The sequence below is a fragment of the Petromyzon marinus genome, chromosome 3 (genome assembly GCF_048934315.1).
Source record: "Petromyzon marinus isolate PM22_M1 ecotype Great Lakes invasive population chromosome 3, UKy_Petmar_22M1.pri1.0, whole genome shotgun sequence".
Lineage (NCBI taxonomy): Eukaryota > Metazoa > Chordata > Hyperoartia > Petromyzontiformes > Petromyzontidae > Petromyzon > Petromyzon marinus.
In genome coordinates this window covers 23957126-23982174 of record NC_133669.1, presented here as the reverse complement: position 1 = coordinate 23982174, position 25049 = coordinate 23957126, and the positions used below count along the sequence as shown (strand labels likewise).

The 25049-nt window shown below is 44.0% G+C and overlaps 2 protein-coding genes across 10 annotated transcripts in view; both read left to right on the top strand.

Moving 5' to 3' along the window:
* The window catches only part of LOC116957638 (DNA (cytosine-5)-methyltransferase 3A), a 122540-nt gene extending 110653 nt beyond the window's left edge, over positions 1-11887 (top strand). For 6 of the 8 annotated variants that reach the window (XM_076053223.1, XM_076053242.1, XM_076053239.1 and 3 more), the window contains exons 19-23: positions 347-495; positions 1003-1088; positions 3271-3331; positions 4136-4254; positions 5195-11887. In XM_076053223.1, the coding sequence (XP_075909338.1) occupies positions 347-495; positions 1003-1088; positions 3271-3331; positions 4136-4254; positions 5195-5336 (557 nt within the window). In that variant the 3' untranslated portion in view covers positions 5337-11887. The remainder of the gene's footprint in view (positions 1-346; positions 496-1002; positions 1089-3270; positions 3332-4135; positions 4255-5194) is intronic. The other 2 variants (XM_076053235.1, XM_076053217.1) reach the window with 1 other exon arrangement.
* Positions 11888-13716: 1829 nt separating this feature from the next.
* Positions 13717-22025, top strand: MAPRE3 (microtubule associated protein RP/EB family member 3). Of its 2 annotated transcripts, none has more exons than XM_032979894.2 (7): positions 13717-13874; positions 16241-16370; positions 16810-16955; positions 17664-17865; positions 18612-18730; positions 20033-20185; positions 20680-22025. In XM_032979894.2, the coding sequence occupies exons 2-7, from the start codon at positions 16250-16252 to the stop codon at positions 20749-20751; spliced, it is 813 nt and encodes a 270-aa protein (XP_032835785.1). In that variant the 5' UTR covers positions 13717-13874; positions 16241-16249; the 3' UTR covers positions 20752-22025. The 2 variants fall into 2 exon arrangements, with proteins under 2 accessions (XP_032835785.1, XP_032835776.1); XM_032979885.2 differs by having other exon boundaries at positions 18612-18751.
* The last annotated feature ends 3024 nt before the right edge of the window (positions 22026-25049 follow it).

The following is a 25049-nucleotide window of genomic DNA, read 5'->3' as shown; positions in this document are numbered from 1 at the left end:
AATTGTGAGTGGATAGCTAAGTAGCGGTGTCAAGCGGGATGTCGTGCACGTTCGGCGATAGGGATTTTTTTGATGAACAACAGGAAGCCGAACCTGCGCCGTGTGTCGGTCCGCGCCAGCAATGGACATCAGCGGCCGCTAGGGCAGGTTAAGCCAGGTAGGCGGCCGGGTGTTGGGCCCTCCGCAAGATCCCAGGTCGCTACGTTTTCCTCTTCTCGGTGGGCTGCCCGTCGAGCCGGCCGCGCGCGCGCGCGCGCTGACGCGGACGCGCTTGCTCGCGTTGCATGTGCGTGTGCGTTGCGTGTGCGTCGCGTGTGTGCCTGTGCGTGTGTGCACTCGCGTGCAGAAGGCACGGGGCGATTGTTCTTCGAGTTCTACCGCCTCCTGCATGAGGCCAAGCCCAAGGAGGGGGAGGACCGTCCCTTCTTCTGGCTCTTTGAGAACGTGGCCGCCATGGGCGTCAACGATAAGCGTGACATCTCGCGTTTCCTGGAGGTACGGAACGGGGACATTGAATGGTTAATGTGGGGGGAGGGTGGTAGGTGTCTGCGGGTTCAGAGGTCAGAGCGCGGAGCCGACATGCCCTGGAATCCTGGGTTTGAAGCCAGCCTGCCACCTGTGATTATTCCAGATATTAAAAGCAGAGTGAGTTGATGCTCTAATGGCTTCACCACAACAAAACCATTTAGCACCTTGAGAACCATTTTAAGGGCGCTTTATAAATTTACATTATTATTATGAGTATATTTAGTTTAGGTCTATGCCTACATTGGATACATTCCAGCTTTGAGAATTAAAAATGTTGCGTTTTGACTGTAGTCATACAACAAACATTGCTCTCTGAAGCAGACAAATTTCAGCATAACTATTAAATGTCAGTGGATTGTCTTTAGTAGCTTAAGACTCGCATACAAATGGAACAATATGGAATAACGTAATGGTACTAATGATGATAAATATTTCGTAATAATGCCCACTTGCTCCTTTTTCTTCCCGTTGCAGTGTAACCCTGTGATGATTGATGCCAAGGATGTGTCGGCAGCTCACCGCGCTCGCTATTTTTGGGGGAACCTGCCGGGCATGAACAGGTCAGCGGTTGTGTTGTGACGCCCAGTGAACATGGAACGTTGGGCCAACGATCCCTGCCACGTGCCAACGTTGGCCCAACATTGCGTGTGTACTGGGTACTCTCCCTGCATGAGTTTGTCTGAGAGACTCTTGTCTGTGTAGATAAATATAGACTTGGCAGATGAGCGTGGTTATAAGAGATTGGTGGACAGCCCATTGAGATTCAGTGGTCAAGCTAACATTATTTATTCCACGGAGAATTAATGAGTTTCATTTGATGTATTTTGATGAATTGAAATTCTACGATAAAAACGATAACATTTGTGTTGCTGTGACACAAGCATACATTGTCCAGCGCAATAATGAAACAACGTAGGTTGGAGAGGCTAATAACAATAACATTGAGTTGAGTTTTTATACTCCCTCACTTCTGCTGCTGCATCATACCATGCTGAGCAATCCGAGAATATGGAAGCACATAGATTAAGATGTTTTCATCGAAAGATTAGTGCTTAAACAAATTTAACAGTATTATTTGGTTCTTTCGGTAAAGTCACGTAGATGGAAAGTAATAAAATGAAAATAATACAAAAATAAAAAATCATTTAAAAAAACAAAAAACCTCATGACGCTTCGATCGCGACACAAGCGGTCGTCATCAGGCGGGGAGAAGAGGAGCGTCGTGTGAGGTTTTGGGTTTTTTAAATTAATTCCTTCTTTTATTTATTTTAACATTTTCCATCTACCGTGACTGTACCGAAAGAACCAAAGAATATGAATTCCTGCAGTCACGACAGTTTTAAGTCAAAATTTCAATGGAACAGTTTCAAAAGATATACATAAAAATGTATGCCTTTCAAGTGCATTATTTTTTTCTACCTAGCTCCTATAGCACTTGGTTGTTGGTAGAGCTGATAAGCAGCTCCAGGGCCAATAAGCCCGATTATCAAGATAACGGTAATTTTAATAAAAATGTCAATCTCGACTGCGTAAAATATATTTAGTAAAGCTTTCAAATGATAACCGATTCGCTCAAAATGGTGCGGCGGTTTAAAATAAGTTTCGACAAACGTAGCTTGATATTAGCCGTGATCTTAAAGGTGGTTATTTTCAGCCAAAATGATTGATGTCGTCATTTAAATAAATCTGGAAAATAATTGTGGGGGCAAACTGCTGCCGTGTCAACAAGGTGCTTTCCTGCAAGATGCTTTCCAGGAATGGCTGGTATAATTCAACCGTTATTATCCGTGTTATACAAGTGTATAACACGTGTTATACACGTGTATAACACGTGTTATACACGTGTTATACACGTGCACGAGTCGCAGTAGGTGAAGTAATGGCCACAAGATGCGTTGCACACGCAGCCGCGTTGCATCACCCAGACCTCCGGGTCGGAGCTGCAGCAGCACTGAAGCAGCACCGCTCAACACGGCCGACCGAGATCACAAAAGGCAACCACTGCATCCCCCAAATAACTTAGGATCACGATGAACGTGTCAGAACTGTCAATGCGTTTTCTTGAAGCCGTGCGTGTTTGTTGTTGGGGGCGCCATGATGGCGAGATGTTAACTCCCTCGCCTGGTATGCCGGAGGTCGTGGGATCTATTCTGACCCTGACGCCTGTCTATTTGGAGTTTGCATGTTCTCCCTGTGGTGGCGTGGATTTTTCTCCTGGTCCTCCGGTTTTTCCCTCCACGTTAAGAAATGCGTGCTTCGAGTATTTGGCTGCTATAAATTTCCACATGATGTCACTTAATTGAGCTATCATTGGTGGTCAGGTCGCTTCTGAAAAAAGCTGTATGGTTCAGTGGGCCTTACCTGGTGAAATAAAAGTAGTATAGTATAGTGCAGTTGTGTGCGTTTTAAAATTGCTTACATTCCAGTAGAGAGTGGTAGTGCAGTGGTTAGCACGCTGCGCTACAAACCCGTTGACCCGGGTTCGATTCGCGCTGACGTTCAACACCAGTGACGATTATCTGAATCAGTCCTGGGACTCCCCTAGGTCGAGTCAGCCTCAAATGAATACCTCGTGCGGTGTGTAAACATCGCCACTAGGGAGACAGAGGTGGCCAGGCGAGGTGCTGGCCACCTATCTCCTTGTGTGCCATGCCGGTCTTCATAGGTGCTCGCAAACAGCACTAGCCCCCAACAGTCTGTTAAGGCTATACGGTGGGTCTTTATCTTGTGTGTGTTTTAAAGGCCACTGGGATCGGACCTGTCTGAGCTGCAGGACTGCTTGGAGCACGGGCGAACTGCCAAGGTACTGCGCTGGGAGAGGCCCCGCTTTCTCCTCATCTTCCTCCCCCACCTGAACAAGAAAATCCGCTCGTTTTATTTTTTATTTTTGCATTCGGTGATATTCATTCCCACTCTCGATGAGCACTTTAAATGTGCTTAAAAATATAACGGCACAGGGTGCATTTGAATCGTGGCATCAGGGGTTTGCATGCTCTTGCTAATCACGTGCCTTTGAATGCCCAATTGGCCTCAAGATCCACTAACATAAGGTCAAATGTCTTCATGGAATCTTGATAATTACCCGTGCTCTTTGCTTGATAAGGTTGCCAGCACATTCAGTGGCTTATCCTCTCAAATGATGAATTTCAAGCCAGGTAATTGGTGCTGCCCAATTAAAAAAAAAACATCTTTCTCTCGCAATTCGAGTGGGAAAGTTAATTTCATGTACTGTGCATTCTATCAGTCCTGGTAATCAGGTGCTTTTCGTTGGAAATATGATAGCACAAAATTGATGGGTCATTAAAACTGCCTGAACAGTCGGAAGATACTACGTCTCAAATTCTATTGTTTTGAATCTGTTAACTCTTAAAGCAACTTGCTTGCCTTTGGCATGGTATGCAGATCCAGGTACATGTCCTTTACATAATGAGTACCCAAAATGACTTGTGGACCCATAAAGAGAACTTTCACAAAAAAAGTATTCCTCGTTAATATGACAAATCGTTGCTTTATAATATGGGAAGCAAAACTTGCTTTAGGTATTTTCAAAGGGTTTTCAAAGTGCTGACATCTCCATCCTGTGACACCCGCTCTCTCCACCGCGCAGTTCAGCAAAGTGCGGACCATCACCACAAAGTCCAACTCCATCAAACAGGGCAAGGACCAGCTGCTGCCCGTCGTGATGAACGGAAAGGAGGACGTTCTCTGGAGCACAGAAATGGAGCGGTGAGTTTACTTTGCAAAGCCGATTAAAGCTAAACGCTAGTAAAGAGGATCCAGCTCATGAATTACCTCATTAACGTCAAGAGAAAGATAGCGAAAGCCACAGCTGTTTGAATCGCTAAAATACCAAAGAGGTTGGGCATGCTCAGATATTTTGTTTCGTGACTGGGTCCAAAAAGAGGTTATTGGTTTGCGCCACAAACAGCCATTGTTGTTTCTTTCCATCTGCGTCACCTTTAGCTCCTGTTGCTCATGTTTGGTTTAGTTGACCTTAGGTGAGGTCCAGAGCTTGACTTAGAATTTGAGTACACTAGGCCAAACGTAATTTTTCTATGAATAATGAGCTCAGGCTAGTGTGTAAAACCAATATTCCCATCTCTATGGATGGTCTTAATTTGTACTTTTACCAACACATTATCTAAAACTTATTTTTGGCCTGTAGCACTTGAGCACTCTTTCTCTGCTCTAACAAAAATACTGAAATCCACCCCCCCCCCTTCTTAAAACTGCCGAGACAAGCATGTTTTCCCCCAATTTGTCCAGCATCTTGAGATGCAGTCGCATGTAAATGCCTCGTAAATACAGATTCCACTGTGGTGTCGCATTAAAACGAAACTTTTTTAATATAAATTTTTAATTTTACCAGGTAAGGCCCACGAAGCTATATGGCTCTTTTTCAGAAGCAACCTGGCCACAAATAATAGCCCAATGAAGTGGCTTATCATGTACATATATATAACAGCCTAATACTCTGAACGCATTATGTTGATTCTAAATGTGGAGGGAAAAACCGAAGGACCCAGAGAAAAATCCACGCGACCACGGGGAGAACACGCAAACTCCAAATATACAGGCATCGTCACGGTTGGGATCGAACCCACGGCCTCCTGCATACCACATTGTTTCATGCTCCTTGTCCGCTCTTGCTGGGTGTGCCCTGTAGGATATTCGGCTTTCCAGTGCACTATACGGATGTCTCGAACATGAGCCGGCTCGCCCGTCAGCGACTGCTGGGCCGCTCGTGGAGTGTGCCGGTCATCCGCCACCTCTTCTCCCCGCTGAAGGACTACTTCTCCTGCGTTTAGGCCTCCGCCGCGCTGCGCCAGGGGCCGCCGCAAACACAATCGCGCAAAGACGCAGCACACGAGCCTGCACTAAGAAAACGCCTAAAAGAGGCGCGCACGCTGCACCGGTAATGGCCAGTGGTATAGCGTTTAGGTGAAGAGGCAAAACTTAAGATGAAAAAAAAAAACAAAACAAAATTTTACTAAGTACAGTACTATCATGATGAGGCCGGCCTACGCAAAGCTTAGGTGACCTTTGCTTGGGATTGCGTGCAAGTCTGCGTGAATGGTGCCGCAGTTATATAAATTGTTTTACATTGTTCTTATTTGAGCTACACGGTAAAGATGTTTTTCATCGCTAGGCCAAGGTCCGAATGAATTTCGACCAGGCCTATGCTGTCAAGTACTGCATAGGAAGTTGCTGCTAGGCCTCTTCACAGGTGTCCTGAGGTGTTCCCGTCGTGGAATCCCGATTCTCAAGGTGCAGCACATTTCCTCTTTTAAATGTGTTGTAATTTTAATAGCTTAGAAAGAATTTAATACAAAGTCTCTACAGTACAGGGGAGCCTATGTAATCTTACATTTTTTTCTGCTGGATTTAAACTGAGTAACTGCTTCCTATGAAATAACAGGTCTGTTTTAAGAAACAAAACAAACGTTTTTATTTTTTAATCATTTTTTTAAACCGCTTATTTAATCGTGTGAATACAATTTTAAGTCGAATGAATTTATAATGAAAATATGAAGAAAGTTGGTTTATTTGGCAAGAAATGTAAGGTTTAAACATAGATCCACTGTACCTCTATCGAGTACCAGCTGTTGACACCACTGTCCGAACCCTTCTTGCCATCGGCAGTGTTGTCACGTATTATTACTTTACGTGTTCATTTCAAAGGGTTTTTTTTTCTTCTTCTTCTTCTTTGTAATTCAGCGTTGTGTTGTTCGCGTCCGTTACTCGAGGGTCTGTTCGCTTCGTCTGCCCCAGTAAACCCAGACATTTCCCTGTGCAGCTTCCAGACACCTCAGTAACTACCCGCAGACAATGTCCTCGCTCGGCCGGGCCACACTGGAGCAAGCACCGATGGCGCAAGCAAAGCAACGTCCAGAGACATGCTCAAACAAGCGGAACCTGATTGGCATTCTGTGTAAACTACCTGTCGCCTTTACCTGCAGTGTCGGGGTGTTTCTGGCCAACCGGGACAAAGGCCATGTCTCATCTCAGATTGTAAACAAATCCTAACTCTTGAAATGCTTGTGGGCATGGGACCTATTGTGGGACCTATTGTGACATTTAAATCAAATTGCATGAACGTGGGCTTAAGAATCATGGTTTTTCAAAAGTTATGGACATACACGAATTGTATTTTACATAGGCACAACCGTAAAACGTAATGGTAAAATTATTTATTTTTAATCCACAGTCGTTTTTAAACATGCTTCAAGAGAGTTTTGGTGTTTGGCATCGTTATGTCCATATGAACCCAATGCAGCAAAAATCAATTGTTGTACTCTTAATTCTACGCTCCCTGCCTTCACTAACCGGCACTGGACAGCGCGGTGAAGTATAGTCGGAACAACCTCCACAACTCACACGACGAGGGGAGGCCCTTATCCAGCAGTAGATTAACAAATATTAATAAAATCCGCACCTCCAATTAGCACCGTTGGCTACGCACGGTGCGAATGAAGTTCATCGTGCATCTATACAAAGGGCTGTACCACCTACATGTCCACAGATTCTGCCGGCAACGACCCCTGCCTCCGAAACTCGGGCGTGGTGAGTTTCACACTTGAGCAGCCAAAGCAAAGGCTCTTCTTGAAGAATGCGACCGGGTCGAGGGGATTGTCCTGGGCAATTTAAGGCAGCATTGGGCTCATTGTTGGCTGCGGGGCGAACAGACCGCGCGTATGTCTTCTCATTGGCTAGCGGCAGTGCAATTTTCCACACTTTAATGCCTGTTGTTGAAAAAAAACGAAAAAGTAAAAAAAAGGTGAAACTAATACAAAGTTGAGGACTCCAAAACCATCTGAGCCTTACTGTGGGTGAAGTTGAGCCTGTATTGACACAGCTGACTTTCAGGTGGTTTTACACAGTATTTCAGGTACAAAATGCAGAGGACGTTATAATACACTCACCACATATGGGGGGCTGGATTTAGAGAGGTTATGATGCTTTTGCGGGAGAAAATGCTGGGGGAAAAACATCCAAATTGGCAATCAGCCTTTGGGGTTTTTTTTTTTGTCAGTGTTGTGATTTTTGTTGTCTATTTTTTGTACACTGCCACGGGGGAGATTTTTTTCACTCTCCAGAGGAAAAAAACAAACCCCCCCCCCCACCCGACATTCATAGAGCGTCACTTTACCGCATCTCCAACGCACGGCCAGTAATGAGGCGATGAACTTCGAAACGATGCCAGAAAGCTCGTGCGGAACGGGCAATGTGCCGTAATGTTTCGCTCACGTGTCTGCGGAAACTACGTCTACGAGACGCAAAAAAAACTAGTTGATACATTTCCTCGCGGATTAGTGTTTTTTTGCGAAAGGCGCAAGCTAAAATACAGATTTGTGGATATTAGTTGGTAAAGGAAAGGCGGTAGATACAAAAAAAACTAGTTTTTTTCCCTATATCTCAATACCTTGTTTGAGTTACAGGTATTTTTTACCGGTCTTAAATTCATATTATTCTTAGTCAGTTTATTCTTCAATGATCAATGTAAAAAATATAATCCCGATCCGCACAAACGTCCACGAGCAGATCAATGAATTTTTTATAAATTACTAAAAAAAATTCCATAAATTGCACAATCAGATATTGTCCTGAAACATATTTAGAAAGTATTGCACAAATTAAAATGTACACAATTTCGTTGTTTTAACTCATCACCTAAAACAGATTTTGTGCGATTATTTTGATATTTATAAATACGAATGCAGAAGTGCTTTTCAAGACGTAAAAAATAGCAAATTGTTACTATCTTCTATGCAAAAAATCTAACTAAAGTTATATGGCAGTTGTTTCAAACTTGATTGATGTGGGCACATTTTTAAATTGTTTTATAGGATTCACGTGAAGTCTGAGGGTAACCTTCACAAACATAAGCTTTTACTTACCTATAAAATGCATTATCTTTTAAATATCCTGAATACACTTGAATTCTACTTTTTAGCTGTAGGAAGGTAAAACCGATCTTGAGCGAGTATCTTTCTTGGTAGCATGCAAACAGAATACTGCCGCTCACCGCAACCTTCTTTTGCACGTGCAAGGATTTGAATGGACCCAAGCAGTTTGGTCAAACAAAAAAATGCAAAAATAATGCAAACAATCAAAACGTACCACAACCGGGTAAGTCAATGGGTGAGATTATCTAAATATCCGCTAAAGTATTTGGGATCACATAAACTTACTCGCCTGTCCGATGAAAATCTCGTATAATTACCCAGTGTGCCATGTAACTCTCCATGTACAAAAAATAGGCATCCGTGAGCATTTTTTTTGGGGGGACTATATTTTCTTTGTGTTGCTATAGCAGTTAAAAGGAGGGATACGTTTAATCGGAACGAAGAGTTAATAGTAAATATATTATAAAATATGATAAACGTGTAATTTATTGCCAGTCACAAAAAGGTGGCTTGGGCTTTTTGTTTCATTAATTTTTTTATAGTGTAACAATATAACTGCAACCAATGAAGATTTTTTTTAATGCAGATATACTTTTGCACTGTGTCATTTACCCCAATTATTGGCCAAGTTGAACCTTCGCCAGGCAGAAGTTAGAGCAAAATGCATCAGGGGTCTCTCTAAATCCAGTCCTAGCACAATATTAAATACCTCTGTGATGATTTATCTCTACAACCTTCAAATCTACTGTACATATATATTGAAAAGGTGCTCTCAACAAGGATGATTGAAAACATTAACTATGATATCGCTCCGGTTTTGTTTTTCTCACCTCACACGAGTGGTGATGTCGATTTAAGAGAAAAGAAATCACAAGGCGCACGAATAAAAGCGTCCCGATTCTGTTTTATTTTCTGGACGTTATTGGTATCTTTTCTACAAAGATGCAATAAATACGCTGTTTTCAGTATTTGCGGACAGTTGCACAACAAAGAGAGAGAGAGAGAGAGCGTGAAGTCGTTTTGATCGCGATAACTATATACTGTACTAAATGTCACCACTGAAGATGCCTTCCCTATGCCTTCAACTCTGCCTAGCTGAGGACAGTATATCAGAACAGAACATCGCAGGCTGCTGCTCTCTGAGGTCACCATAAGATGCCACTCCGGGCTGTGGCAAAATGTTTTTAGTCATCCTGACCGCTTGCGTGAAAACGCAGAAAAAAGAGAAATAAACTGTCACAATAATAATAATATTCAATTACGTAATGATTACAACAGAGGGGTTTCTTTTTTGTTATTTGGTGTCAACATCCACACGAGGCTGATGTTTCACACTCCTGTCTGTTTTTGTTGTCGTTTTAAACCAGGGGGGGGGGAGATGGTGCTTTACGTTTTTGTCCATATTTTTTTTTGTACGATACACAAAGCCTTCTGGGCATTTGTCAAAACAAAAAAAAAGCACGAATCGCTCTCAAGTGGCAGCTCGGTTCGACGTTTTTTGGCGACGTGGTCACTCTAGGCGGTGATTGCAGTGCCCTGTGTGCACGACACACGCACAACACACGCGTTCGCACGCACGCACGCAAAACAGAAGCCCCGAACGCAACACTGTAGGCACATAATTGTCGTACGTGTGTATATGCCGACCTGCCAAAAGCGTTTGGACTACCATCCCAACAGCTATATCGGTCACAGTCTAAATACCTTCGGTAGGCAAGTGTATACACATAGCGTCCTAAACACGGTGCTACTGAGTGCTAGGTCTATGTTCAGTGGTCTATGTTATTGCAAGAAGCACGTTTACTGTGTATTGCAATGTGGTGCAAAACTGACAATCCTGGCTACCATAACATGAGTTTACTCAACAGAAGCAAACAGCAGAGCATGTAACAGCAAACACAGACTCAATAACTGCACTCGTCTGTGGCAAACGGCGAACAATTTGTCTCCGCAAGTGGCCGTGAGGTCGGAGGTGACAGTCTGAGACAAACATTGGCACGCCAGCAAAGACCTGCTTAAGAGTCGCTCACTGAATGAGGTCAATATGTTCGGGTACAGCAGTGACCATGTTTTCCAGCAAACTCGTGATTTTTTATACATCTTGGTGCTTTGCAACCTTCCTCTGCAATATGTGTTCCTCTTACTGTTAAACAGGAAACTTATGGGACAGACTCAGCCATGCCACACCCAGGGGCAGAGCCAACGTTTGGTGCTAAAACAATTTTTCTACAAAATAAAAATTGCTGTAATGTGTTTTATTTAATCTTTTTATTTAACAATACAATTTTCTTTTCTTTTTTCCCTTAAGCATTTTATTTTTTATTTTATATCTATATATATAAAAAAGAAGAAACTGTATTGTTATTTTAGTGTGGTTGTGAACCATGCAAATGCTGGTGCTTATACCTAGAAAGTAGCCTCATGTGTACTTGCACAGGGATGTCATGTGTATGCTCCCACGGATAGGCTTTACAGAATAAATCAAGTGCAGTGTGTTGTAGTGGTATATTGACATAGGAAGAGGCGCATTTGTTTGCATTTCTTGGTGCATTGAAAGTACAAGTTGATATTTAATTGTTTGAGAACATATGATGGGGAGCCCACATGATGAATCGCCACATTTGTTTTAAAAGTATATCGATTAATAAATGCATTTATTTCTTCACGCAACATATATGGGTGACGCCATGAAAGGTGTCAAACTCATTTTCATTAAGGTGAGTTGTTGTTTTTCGTAAGCAAGTTTTAATGATTTTTATTTCAATGCACAACTTATAATATAATTTTGATGAATATTCTGTGATTGTGAAGGAGGTAAACTTGAAAGTTAGCAAAGTATAATTTCTAGTTTGTAAAAGCAGCAGTTTGTATGAACAAACTAGACAATGATACAACTCTTTGGGTTTTAGTTTTCACCGAATGTCATTTCAACCTTTCTGAAGACAGTGTCACCATAGTTTCCTTTTCAGTTACGAATCGTGGGCTCCCTGTGAATATCACGTAACCTGATGAACATTCCTCGTCCCACTCTATAAAACTGTACTGCATCCTACTCATAAAATCCCTTGCTTGGATGTAATCTACAGTACGTATTAGGATAAACAAAAATAAATAAATCCCGAGTAGTGGTGCGTGTGGTGATCTGCGTTCCCCTGAAGGTTTCTTTGAGTGCTCCCTCGGTGTTTCGGTTGTGTTGTGCTCGCTTTGGTACCATTGCATCATGATATGACACATGTATACATAATACATGCATACCTGCATACATATATTTATGTGGGCAAGTTTCACAGTGAGCAGTTTCAAAGTGTCCCGATGTGCTACAGACTTGAATAAATGTACCGTTCTTTTGTGTTAACTTATCCACAAGTGTGGCTGCTTATCTGCTTTTGTTTTTTTTTGCATTTTTTTTCATACGCACTTAATAATGTAATAAACCATTTTAAATGCTCGTGCACTCGTGTCATGCGTTTCGATGCGTACATGGCCCATTGACCTCCAGATTTTGAAGCTTTTGCTTCGTTCCCATTGCCACGATTAAATCTCTCGCTCGAGATGTCAATCAATCCGTCTTTATTTTATGTGCCAATAGCACCCTCATTAGTGCACATTACAGCAGCACGGGAACGGTACAGGGGGACATCGAGCAACAGGAATGAGGAAAGAAACCCGCCACGACCTCGGATGTATGTACGTATCTTGAACTTTTTTCACACCGTACGTAGCCAATTCCTGCTCATCGGAGGTGCGGGATGGTTCTGTCTGGAGTTTTTTATGTTGGCAACAGCTTCCCTCATTTTGTGGAAATATTGGGGCCAGTTGGACCCCTCAACACCGAATAACAGGCCACCGTTCTTCTCTGATCTGATATTGATTGACCGCCGAGCTACCATTTCCAGCCGTTTGTTCTATCAGAAGCAAAGAAACATCGTTTTAAACTAGTTTTTAATATATATAGTTTCAGATATCTATCTCATGTGTTGTGTATACTCTTGATGCCAGCATCAAAATTATGGAACAAGAATAGGTAGCACCCTTTCTGACAAAAACACAAGAGGTGTTAAGGTTGACTGAAAGATTTTGTGACTGCAGGAATTCAATTTTTTTGGGTCTTTCGGTAAAGCCACGTAGATAGAAAAAAATATAATAAAAATATCACGACGTTTCGATTTGCAGAGAGAGACAAAACATGGACACGGAGACACACAGACAGACACAAGCAGAGAGAGACAACACATTTAGTTCTACCTAATGACGACTGCTTGTGTTGCAATCGAAACGTCGTATTCTATTATTTAATTTATTTTCTTTCTACGTGACTACCGAAAGAACCAAGGGATTCTACTCTATTTCTGCGTATGGCAGCAGTGACTCAAATCTAGATTGACCCAGGAGCTCGAGGCCTGCCGCTCTCCACGACGTGATGGCTTCAGCAGTGACCAGAGAGAGAGAGTTTCGTGTCAAGTTCAAGGAGCGCAGACCACAGCGGGTTTGCTGTGTGGTCCATGGTTTGGTTTGGAGACGGTAGCCTTCTCGTGGCCCACCAATTACAAGTTGTGTTACCTTAAACACAACTCATACCGTCAACTCGGTGAAATGGGCGTCGTTAAATTGAACCAAGGTATGATATAGCATGAGGATGGCACGGCATAACAACGGCTGCTGTCTCTCCATTGCATCGTCTTATTTGTAGAGTTTTGTTCATGCCATTCCCACATATGTAACATGAGAATGTTAACGCCATTAAATACGCATACATTGTGCATGTGGAAATGGCAGTCAAGGGTTGAGTAGGGTTGACACCTTTTCCGGAGCCCAAACTCGCACATATTTCATCAGTTTCAGTTTAGTTTATTTTGGTATAGCCCTGTGAGCCATTCAGCTCTTGAATCTTACTCAGCTTCGGTCTATCAAACCCGCGCAGTGTACCGCAATGAAGTTCAACACAATGCCACGAGTCCACGGCACAAATGTATTATTGCCACCCAAACACGTGCCAAATCTCAGACTATCCGGATTAACCTGGGCAGGTGGCAACCCAGGCCATGAGGCCCAACGCACCCCCAACCCAACCTCCCTTGCCCATTCAACCCCGCCCATCGCGCCCCGCCCACCCCCTCGCACCCCGCCCCCTCCCCTTTCACCCCGCCCCTCGCACCCCGCACCCCGCGTCACAGATTTCGTAGTGAAGACAAGCCCAGCGGCTTCCGTGCGCGCAATGCCATTGGTTGTCGAGGTTGGTCATGCGCAGCGGTGGGGACCAATCGCAAGGAGAGCGCCGTGGGACGCGCTGCCTGTGCGGACTGCGACATTGAGTGACAGAGGCTGGACGACTTCAGTGTGCTCGCTGCCTCGCACTGCGCTCCGCGTTTAATCGTGCACGGCCTCGACGGGAATCCTCGACTCCTCCTTGTCATAGTGTCGCTTAAACCGCTGTCTCGGGTGAGAAGAACGTGCGAGCGTCGCCAGCCCTGTCGTACGCGGCGTTTTGTGGTGAAATAACGAACGTTGGCCTAGCGGAGTGCGGGACTCCTCGTTCTTGCCTGGATCCCGGCCCGGTTGGGTCGCTCTCACCCGGCCATGTAGTGGGAGCTGCTGCTGCTGGTTTGGTTTTAACCGTAGCGGCGGAAGGTGTCTTTCCGCTCTACCTACAGTGGTGCTACTGATGTATTGGGCTGATGTAATCATCTTGGTTTTCGTGGCGATGGGAGATTTGCATCGGCGCCGGGGGTTTGCGTGTCGGGAGTTGCGACTGTTGTTGGGCGGGGTTGACGTAGCCAGGACTTGTATCGGTTGGCATGGTTTTTTGACCTGGCCTTGCGGTGGGTTAGAGTGGTTTAACCACGTATGGGGGGGTAGGGGGGTAGTGTTGGTGCGGGTTAGGATTCTAGGATTTTAGTATGCGTGGGTAGGTTTTGGTGGTTATGTGTGTGTAAGCAGGGATTGACATGGTTTGAACAGAAATACGTTTTTAAAAAAAAAAATCGGAATTGTTTAACTAGAAATAGGCAGGGTTGGTGCGCTTTAGAATGTTTTAATTAGATATGGGTGGGGTTTATGTGGTGGGTGGTTTAGATGTCAATTGGCAGTTTTTGGTGCGCTTTAAAATGGTTTAACCATAAAATGGGCAGGGTCTGTGTGATCGGGGACGATTTATATACAAGCAGACTTTTCCGGTGTTGAACTGGGTGGTTTATCCATTCCTTTAAGATGGATTGTGGAGGTTTAACTGCCCTGGACTGAGAAAGACTGAGTTTCAATACTCTTCGTGCCAGCCAGCACGTCGTAAACGGTGTTTACTGCAGTACCAAACCCATAGGGACGTGTACTCGCTCATCTTATAGCCGGCTCCTCACAACGAATGCGTTGCCCGGATTCGTAACTGGGGCGAGAAGGGGTAAGGGTGAATCGTTAAACACTGACGACGAACGCGTCTGGCTCACTAGTTTTATTGGCTGTCGCTTGCAATGATGGGCTTGTGTAATGTGCAGCATCGCAGCACCGCACAGGAATGTGCACGGTTTGGAGTTCACGAGTTCCTTCTAGAAGTATATCGCACGACGTTGTATATTTCGTCTCGACTCGTGTTTTGTTAGTTGGTTTTGTGCACTGCGGTTTAGTTGAAGCGCACCCCAACTGTTAATATAGCAATAATGATGTAACGCAGCTGTTAATTAGGCCGTTTGTGGTATGGACCCACGCAGATTGAATGGCAAAAAAAACCCACTGTTTACAGAATACTATTAACAGTATGTTGGCTGCCCTGCATGTTATTGGTTCATGTAATGGTGGGGGGATGCAGTGGCACATGAATACAGAGACCTGAGTTCGATTACCAGCCACGACTGACATGGGTGCCCCGCCTTCAACCCGCACTGACCAGCGTGGTGAATTATGGTCAAATAATGAACATGGCTGATACAGGGTGTTTGGAGTCTTACATTCAGCAGTTTTTATTGCAAATCAATCCTACGTTCAGCAAATATATTGCAATTTTTTTTATAATCCATATTTGATGTTGATTGTAAAAGCTGCTGCATTTACAGAAAATCCACTGAACCTGACAGTTTATTGTGGATATGCAAGCACTAGGACATGTATCATGCAGGGAAGCTCGCTTAATTCACTCATGTCAGAGTTGTACAAGTAAGATTACATATTTTCGCTTTTGTGTGAATTTCCACATATTGTGCTGTACTCATGGGTTACTTGAACTTATTAAACCACTTCACAATTTGACAATGTTTTATTTCAAATAAATTTTATCTAGATTAATGATGTTATGGTTTGGGAAGATTATTGACACTGCAAATGTGTAACCTTCCCGCCACCCCCAAATTTTACATGTAAGCAAGCAGACCTAACTGTTTATATTAAGTGTTCAGCAGATATATTATAATGACTTGATCGTCACGTAAACTGTTATATAAAAGCCTTCTATGCTTAAAAATAAAAGTTAATAAAAAATTCCATGGACGTTGGGTGGCAGTGCCATTGGTTATTTTTTTGGAACCGTCTGCTGTAAATGCAGCCGGGAGATTTTTGGAGGATTAAAGTCAATATAATGGAGGGCTTCTGGGAGCCATCCAAAAAATGGTTGCGGAAAATCTGGTTGTAAGCAAATGCGCGTGTGAAACTTTTTAGCTGGTTGTCATTCTTTACAGCGCTAAATCCGATAACAGGTATGTGGTAACCACGTACAGAACATCAGAAGTGAAAGTGTTATTTTGCTTTGTTATGTTAATTAAAGCTTGAGGCCGTTTTTTTTCCTCCTTCGCTCCCTTACACATTTTTTTTCATTCATGAAGAGGTGAAAAATGGCAGTAAATGTGTACTCAACGTCTGTGACCAGCGATAACCTGAGCCGCCATGACATGCTGGCATGGATCAATGACTCTTTGGCCCTTCCTTACGCCAAGGTGGAACAGCTCTGTTCAGGTGAGCAGGGCACGTGTTCGAGTAAACTAGTGCTGAAGTTCTGCTGTCCAACTGTCTTTGCTGGTCAACTATAATTGGTTTATTGTGAATTATTAATTAATCCATTGTTAACATTTTCCACAGTGCCAGTGTTCAGAACATACCTTTTGGCTGAGCGCCGAGTAGAGGTTGAGCTGCTTGTCGGAATGTTTTTTTGTTTGCATCAATTGTCAGCAACAAAGTATCCGTGTGTGCCATTTTTATTCCAGTAAAGTTTGTGAAAGCTTAGTGTCGTCATGTTCAGTGAAATTCAGTTGTGGTCCTACTAAGGTACACGTTGGAAATATGGGGAAATCTGACATGGTGTGTAACTTGCTATTTGTGTGCGAGTGAAGGACGTTTTTATTATTGAGTGTTACAGCTGTTGATGTCATCATATGTGAGCCTTTTCATTTTGCAGGAGTTGCATATTGCCAGTTTATGGACATGCTGTTCCCAGGATGCATTATTTTGAAAAAAGTTAAATTCCAAGCCAAACTTGAACACGAGTACATCCATAATTTTAAAGTTTTACAAGCATCGTTCAAAAAGATGAGTGTTGACAAGGTAAGAAGTACGAACAGACTATGTAGTATCACGTTATTATTAAGGTTTATCCGAACAGTAATTCAGAGGAGCAGTGGTTAGCGCACTCTGCACTATTAATCATGGCTAACATGAATGGTGAATAATGTGAACCGTTCCTGGCCCTCCACACCCACAACAACCCCTGCACTGACCAGCACTGCGGACTATAGCCAAGGAACCCCCATGACTGACACAGCTCATGATGATCTGTGTCCAGCAGGGGATTGCTAAAGTGCTATAAATAATATATTTATATTTTTTATCTCAGTGGAAATTATAATTATGAATTTTCAGTCTTAAGAGCATTTGCATTTGGAGTTTAAACGCTCAGACTGTGATGTAAAGCGCAGCATTCTTGAGGATGTTTTTGTTCTTATCATTGATTCCACCTTTGTGACCATTACATGTACTGTAAAAGCAAAACTTCTCTGCTGAACCTGGTACATTACGTGTCTTAAGATTTGTGACCGCATACTGCGATGGTAAAAGGGTGTTCACTTATCTTATCCTGTGGTTAATTCTATCATGGCATATTTGATTAGTTTTTTTGTTGTCATGGAAGTCGTTTGTTAAATAAATATTTCCAAACTCGATATAATAATTTTACGTTTAGTCCCAAATTACATTCTAAGATGCGTACATTGTTATAGATCCAATTTATGACATGTCCCATTTTCCATCTTGCAGATCATTGCAGTGGACAGGCTGGTGAAGGGAAAATTCCAGGACAACTTTGAATTTGTGCAGTGGTTCAAGAAGTTCTTTGATGCAAATTACGATGGGAAAGAATACGATCCCATTTTGGCTAGGCAGGGACAGGAGGCAGGACCTCCTCCCAACCCTGGCGAGCATCAATCTTTCACCAAACAGAAAAGGATCATCACGGCTGGTAAGCACGGCGATAGCTTCCATTCTGCTGTAGGCTTGGCCTGTTTGAGAAGGAACGCTTTAACCAAAAACATGTTCAGTTGGTCTTTGGTGTATTATATGATTTTATTTAAAGAGTGCAAATCTGTTTGTTTGAAGTGCGTTTTTCATGCTTGCTAACCAGTGGGAGCATCTCTTGTTTTTTTATATTTTCAAGACAAAAAGACCATTAATGTGTGTTTTATCCTCAGCTCATCGATCTCCAAAAGCCACTTGACTCCTTAATGGTAAAATCATGTCGCTTACAAGAAAAGGGGGCGCGATGCGCGGCTTTTATTTCCCTTCTGGCTTCAAGTATGCACAACTTGCCTAGCTTCGTTGCTGTTCTTACTGTTGTGACGGCCTTTAACAAATGTGCTCGGCAATGCTCTTGGTGATGTCCGTGTGCACTGTCATAACCACTTCTTGTTTTTTTTTTTCCTTGAACACGTGTGGCGCACGGTGTCTTCTTGTTCGTGCAGAATAACCCCGGCTGGTGCTCTTATTAATTCAAAATCGATACGTCTGAGCAAGATGGAACCAACCATATCAGTGATTCATATGTGTGTGTGTGTATGTATGTATAGAAAAACCAAAAATAGTGGATCCACTTGGGTTAATTTTACGTTGACGCTTGTTCTAAGCATTATTTTTTTTTTACATTTTTTGAAACGTGTTCTCCTAAAAAGTGTTCCTTGCGCGCACATGCGTGTGGTTTGTGCTGGACAGTGCCTCAACGGATGGCACAGCCACAGAAGCCCATGCCGCCGCCTGGCCGCCTCCCCACGACATCACCAGCTGCCCGGAAGAACATTGCAAAGAACTGGTCTGGGGATGCTGAAGCACAGGTCTATGAACTGAACCAGCAGGTTAGCAGTAACCTGAATGAGGGAGGAAAGGAGTGTGGGGCTGTATTAGAGGGAGGGGGGGAGGGGATCTTTCGTATCGATTTCATGCGTGATTTCGAGCAAGTTGTGCTGTCTCCTTTGGGTGGATTGAGATGCAGCTTTTACTACACTGTATCTGTTGTGCGGTGCTGATCTCAATAATTTAGTTTGAGACTGCCAGGACGGAACTTTGCACACCTCATGTGACAAGTTATTTTGCAGGTTGTCTATTGCGGTTGCTTCTCTCGGCTCTGTTCAGGCACTCATGGCTTTGATCATCAGTCTGTTGTGCATGCACATTGCCGTGCTATTTTTAGTGAGACCGTGTGTGTCACTGATATAGGTAACTTTTGGTGAGCTATGTAGGTGTTGACAGAAACCACTTGGTTGTTTTTCTGTAACAAGTGTAATGACAGGGTGACACCTGCTGGCCTGGAAGGGGAATCACGGGTATGGGCTCGGTTAAGTAACAACCAATCAGAGAAGGAGTTGTATCTGGGGCAAAGGTGACAGGTGGGGCTAGCCGAGATACTCCGGGAACCTGCTCGAAGGTTCCACGAGAGGGCGTGGCCGGAGGCGAGGCCTAGCCACGCCTGGGGGGATATAAGGGGGAGCGGACCCAGGGCTCGGGGCTCATGTGTGGGGTCTTGGGTCCTGGCTGCGTCGCTGCTAGCCGACATCACTCTCCGTTGCCTGGCCACGTGGAAGGTCTCCCGCGGGGTTTCCATCGCCGCCATCGTCACGCCGCCAGCCAACGGCGTGGCCGAGTGAGGGAGCTGGGACCACGCCGAGTGATCGGCTGTGTGTAGCCAGTAGAGACGTTAATATCTAAGTGTTGTACTCGGTGTGAGTAAGAATAAGTGTTGACCTGTGTTGTGCCCAGTGTGAGCAATAATGAAGAAGTACCCTCTGCACAACGTGTCACGGAAGTCGCTCATTACACAAATATAAAATGTTTTATGTTTTACAAACTTTCCCTGTAGTAATATGCTTTGGTGATTTATTTCTGATTGTGTTCATACTACTTTGTTCACATCAGTTTCTTGTAAATGGCCGTCGTGCTTATCATGACAATGGTAGGTTTTTATTTGATTATATATTAAATGTAACACTTGCATATTTTGCTTTCCACGTAGCACATGCAAAAAGAAAATATCTCCACAATGTGTGATATCGTGTTTTAATGTGGTAGCATTTGATCATAGAAAACCTGAACGTGTGTGGAATTGGGTTTACTTGCCTTGTCTTTTCACGACTCTCCAGCTGTTGGAGCTGAAGGTAACAGTGGATGGGTTGGAAAAGGAGAGGGACTTCTACTTTGGAAAGCTGCGTGACATTGAACTCATCTGCCAAGAGCATGAGAACGACACTGACCCAGTTTTGCAGAAAGTCCTTGATGTCCTCTATGCCACAGAGGTAAAACTGAGAAGGTTCCCTAACGCACATTCCCAAGCACTTATTTATACCCCCGCAAAGCCCACTTAACGTCATTCATGCATGCGATGTGCTTTAGCTTAATGTAAGGTAGCAAACTATGTTACAACGCATGAGGCTTTGTAATTTTTTTTTACTAAAATTCTTGCATTTTGACTACCCCGAGTGCTCTGAAAGAATTCTACTCTATTCACCATTGAGAGTACAGTACATTGAAAAGCTTTTACCAGCCATTCATCCGTGCATGTACTGCAACAGGGCTTGGCTGGGAAATAAAACTGCTTGTGGTGTTTCAGATGTAATTGTAAGACCGTTGTTTAAAAGCAATGTTATCGTTGATTGAAATGTAATAATTAAGTCCGTTTCTAAATATAATGTTCTGTTTATTGTTACTGCACTTTGGGGTTTTGTTTGGCATTGTTGCACGGTTGAATTTTACACAGTGAAATTAACGAACCTGCCGTTTGTTTGTGCAGGATGGCTTCGCCCCACCTGAGGATGAGGTTCTTGATGACCAGCAAGGCCCCGATGAGCAGGACGAGTATTAAGGCGACCGCACCCTACCCAAACCCCAACCATTCCCCTCAACAACCTGCCCCCCCCCCAGCCCCGTCCTCTTTACATACACTTCTGTACCCTACCTCGACCTTCTATTCCCTGCTCTTCCTCCCACACTCTACCTCCCTACCCCTCGCTATCAGAGACCTCCAATCCCCCACCCCCCCGCATCTCAACAGCCTGGCACGCTCCAATTATCTCCTTACCACATTATGTCACTCAGTTAACGTTTTCACGGATCACGCACTCAGCATTAGCCCGCTTGCCTTTTAAAATAACGAGTCAATGGACAGAAATGTGCAGGTATTGCATAAACACTAAAATTGTCAATGTATCCATCCTTTACACATCCCTGGTAAAAAAAAAAACAAATGTCGCATGTACTTTTCAATTTAAAATTCCATACATGTTGGTAAATCACTTTGACAATTGGTGCAGAATGATTAGCCTATTGATATCTCTGGGCATGGCACATATGCATTAAATTGATAGGTTTCTTGTGATGTGTTATGTTTTAACCCAAAAAGAATGATGAACCTACATAGTGCCAAATGGCAGAGCTACAGACACAGGCCAGTATTTTGCAACTGGAATAGTTAAACCCCTGCCATTCACTTGATCCTCCAGCTGCTTGCAAATATTTTAATATATTTAATGTACAGTGGAAATTATTTTAAACTTTTTTTTGGCGTTCCTTTCTTTAGTTTTTATTTATTACAATAATTCAACAACATGTTAACGGAAATGCTGATTGTATGCTAAATCACCAATTAGATCTACACTATCTTTGAACACTGTTTTGCTGATGTTTATAATTAAGCAGTGGGCCTTACTATACAAACACCAGATTACATTTGTTTAGCTCAAAGAAATATCCAAATGTATTTGCACGAAATGAAATCATTTGGTGCACAACACCTGAATCATCATCTTTACCTGAGTGACAAACAGCTATTAAGGATGACAATAGCTATTTAGGAATTAGGATAATAACAGTAATGTATGCCGGTCATGCATAACAATCCCCTTTTGCAGCATATTTGAGGTTAAATACTGACCTTGTCAAATACTTGTAAGGACAGTTTCCCAAACATGATTTAGTGTTTTGTGATTTTTGCAATTTGAAATTACTTTAACGTTTGTAAATAGTTTCTTAGATGTTAATATTTCCTCCCAAGCTTGCTTGAATTTTTTTCTCTCGCTGGCTGTGTATGTGTTCTTTACGTGCTGTCTTTATTACAACAATAAAGCTCCTCGGATGCTTCATCAGGCTTTGTTTGCATGTACAAATTCGATGGCCGCGCCTGTATTTAATTTTGAATAAAGTGTGCTGCTAAAAAAAGGCTGTATGTGGAAATTATGCTTTAGGAGTGTACTTTAGGCATTGCATTTTGATTACATTCTTTTTGGACATTGCTCAATTTGATTACTGATATCCAAATTACTGTACACTACTTAGAAACCCAACCATTGTGCACAATTTTAAACTGCGAGGTATTGCCCATCGTTAAAATCGTGTTGACATAAAATGCAGAACTCCGTATCAGAAGGCACTGAAATCGCTGAGCTAGGTAATGGAGTTTTTTGTCTCCAGTTAAATCCATTACATACAAGCTTGTTGAGAAACTACTGAAATTTATGTAGCATGTCTTAAGAGGTTATGCCGATTGTGGTACCTAAAGGAATATAGTAAAATAAAACTAAACTTTATTTTGTAACATGCTCTTAATAAAATACCGAGATGACCAGCTGCCTTCATTAGGATATTGTGGAATGGTCCTAAAACACTTTTACAATGTTCTTTGAAAATATAAATGGGAATCTGCAACGTCGGTGTCATTTTCTAATTGCAGTTACCCAGCGTTTAGCTTTCACAAGTGTCAATTGACCATAACATTAATATGCTATCCCGTAGTGTAGACCATCCAAATTGTCTACAGATACTCGGTACAAAAGGCAAGACATGCTGACATATCAACTACAAGTTCTAATTGAATATTTCAGTTGTACACTGTACAGCAACTTGTTGGATCACATGTGCCCCTCTGGGCTTAAATGCCTATAACGTGAAAACGTGCTGTGCATTATTACTCTACTGCCTGTGGTCAGAGTGCATGTTGGTGCCTCTCCCTGCCACCCAAGCAAAAACATGTGTTGGGAATATATCCTGACATTTTACGTGTGGCAAAAGCCCACATACGTGTTTGTACTGCAATGTATGTAGTGGATATTTTTTGTTTACCACCAACTTACATCTAAACATAGGGTTTTGTACAAACTGTTTAAGTTCAAACTCAAGTGCTGTTACTGTGTTTTTTGTAGGTGATGTATATATGTTGAACTTCTTTCGCGCTGTAGATGCCCATTCACAGACACTATTAGGGGGCCATCTATTTAGCAGGTACACAAAAATCTGTCAACTTGACTCCTACCCCCCCACCTCCCTGTACGCACGCAAACTTTTTTCACCCCCCTCCCCACCTGCGTACGTACTAAATGGATGATCCTTTATTGTGTATGATTACAACGCCCAGAGCACAAAGACTCCTAAAAGTATTGATGTGCACGGTTGGGAAATGCAGTTTATTAATACCCTGACGAGTTAATGCGACTGGGGAATGACGAGCCACCAAGGGAACGTGCCAATCCAGTCGAGTAGCAACACGAATTAGAATGTATTCAAGAAATCCTCAAGTCGTGTCAAGTCTATGTTAAAGTTGGGAGTGCTGGATGGATTCTTGCATCGCAGGGGGATGGTGAGAGACGCCGCATCCGCTCGCCCACCTCATCACCCCACCCACGCTGATGGTGTGTGTGGTGGTGGTGGTGGTCAGGTGTGGTTGTCATTCAGCGAGAGGTCTTCATTCAGCAGTGGATTATGGCTGGTGATGCGTGGTTTCCACGTGCGACACGTCAGCTGGGGTCTTTTTACGTTTCCTCGGATTTTGAGATAAAACAAACCTGTTGAGCAAAACACACGTGACGTGTTTTAATCTCCAACTTTAACATTAACACCGGTTCGAAGTTAAAGGGACAAATGCTATGTTTGGCTGTGGCGGCATGGCTCTCACCCTGCACGTTGGAAGGCAAAGTTCGTGAAACCTCAAATAGCTGCAGGGGCGAGGTGTCCATGAGAGGGCAGCACAGCAAGTGGGATCGATAACCCATATCGATCCCACTTGCGATGGAATCCTCCCCTCTGGTGTGCTGCCACGTGAGAAAACACCAAGGCAGGATAACCAAAATATATTTTTTTTATTTAAAAAAAAACAGTCCTGTAGTTAATATTCCCGAATTCAGCTGTACCCAGAAAAGAACAGTTACACAACTCAAACCTCGTGTGCTAAATGTAATCTTATTAAAACAACACTGTCACCGTAATAGTCTTAAATCGTAGGCAAATGTTTATTGCATTACAAAAAAAATACATCTCGAGGTAAAACATCCTTTGATTTGGCAAGACTCGTGCGGTAATAGAGGCGGGGAGAAAAGAGGGGAGGCAGGGGGTGAGTTGGGGGGAGGGGTGAGAAAGGGGCGGGGTGTGAGTGGGGGGTGAGAAAGGGGTGGGGTGTGAGTGGGGGGGGGTGAGAAAGGGGCGGGGTGTGAGTGGGGGTTGAGGAGGGGGCGGGGTGTGAGTGGGGGTTGAGGAGGGGGCGGGGTGTGAGTGGGGGTTGAGGAGGGGGCGGGGTGTGAGTGGGGGGTGAGGAGGGGGCGGGGGGTGAGTGGGGGTTGAGGAGGGGGCGGGGTGTGAGTGGGGGGGTGAGAAAGGGGCGGGGTGTGAGTGGGGGGGGGGTGAGAAAGGGGCGGGGTGTGAGTGGGGGTTGAGGAGGGGGCGGGGTGTGAGTGGGGGTTGAGGAGGGGGCGGGGGGTGAGTGGGGGTTGAGGAGGGGGCGGGGTGTGAGTGGGGGGTGAGGAGGGGGCGGGGGGTGAGTGGGGGTTGAGGAGGGGGCGGGGTGTGAGTGGGGGGGTGAGAAAGGGGCGGGGTGTGAGTGGGGGGGGGGTGAGAAAGGGGCGGGGTGTGAGTGGGGGTTGAGGAGGGGGCGGGGTGTGAGTGGGGGTTGAGGAGGGGGCGGGGGGTGAGTGGGGGTTGAGGAGGGGGCGGGGTGTGAGTGGGGGGTGAGAAAGGGGCGGGGTGTGAGTGGGGGGTGAGAAAGGGGCGGGGTGTGAGTGGGGGGGGTGAGAAAGGGGCGGGGTGTGAGTGGGGGTTGAGGAGGGGGCGGGGTGTGAGTGGGGGTTGAGGAGGGGGTGGAGTGTGAGTGGGGGGGGGTAAGGAGGGGCGGGGTGTGAG

Bases quoted from the DNA above. Each gene is read 5' to 3' on its own strand.
- MAPRE3 (XM_032979885.2), top strand. From the start codon at position 16,250: ATGGCAGTAAATGTGTACTCAACGTCTGTGACCAGCGATAACCTGAGC. The intron at 16,371-16,809 runs GTGAGCAGGGCA...TTCATTTTGCAG, and splicing joins GGTGGAACAGCTCTGTTCAG to GAGTTGCATATTGCCAGTTT. The intron at 16,956-17,663 runs GTAAGAAGTACG...TCCATCTTGCAG, and splicing joins AAAAGATGAGTGTTGACAAG to ATCATTGCAGTGGACAGGCT.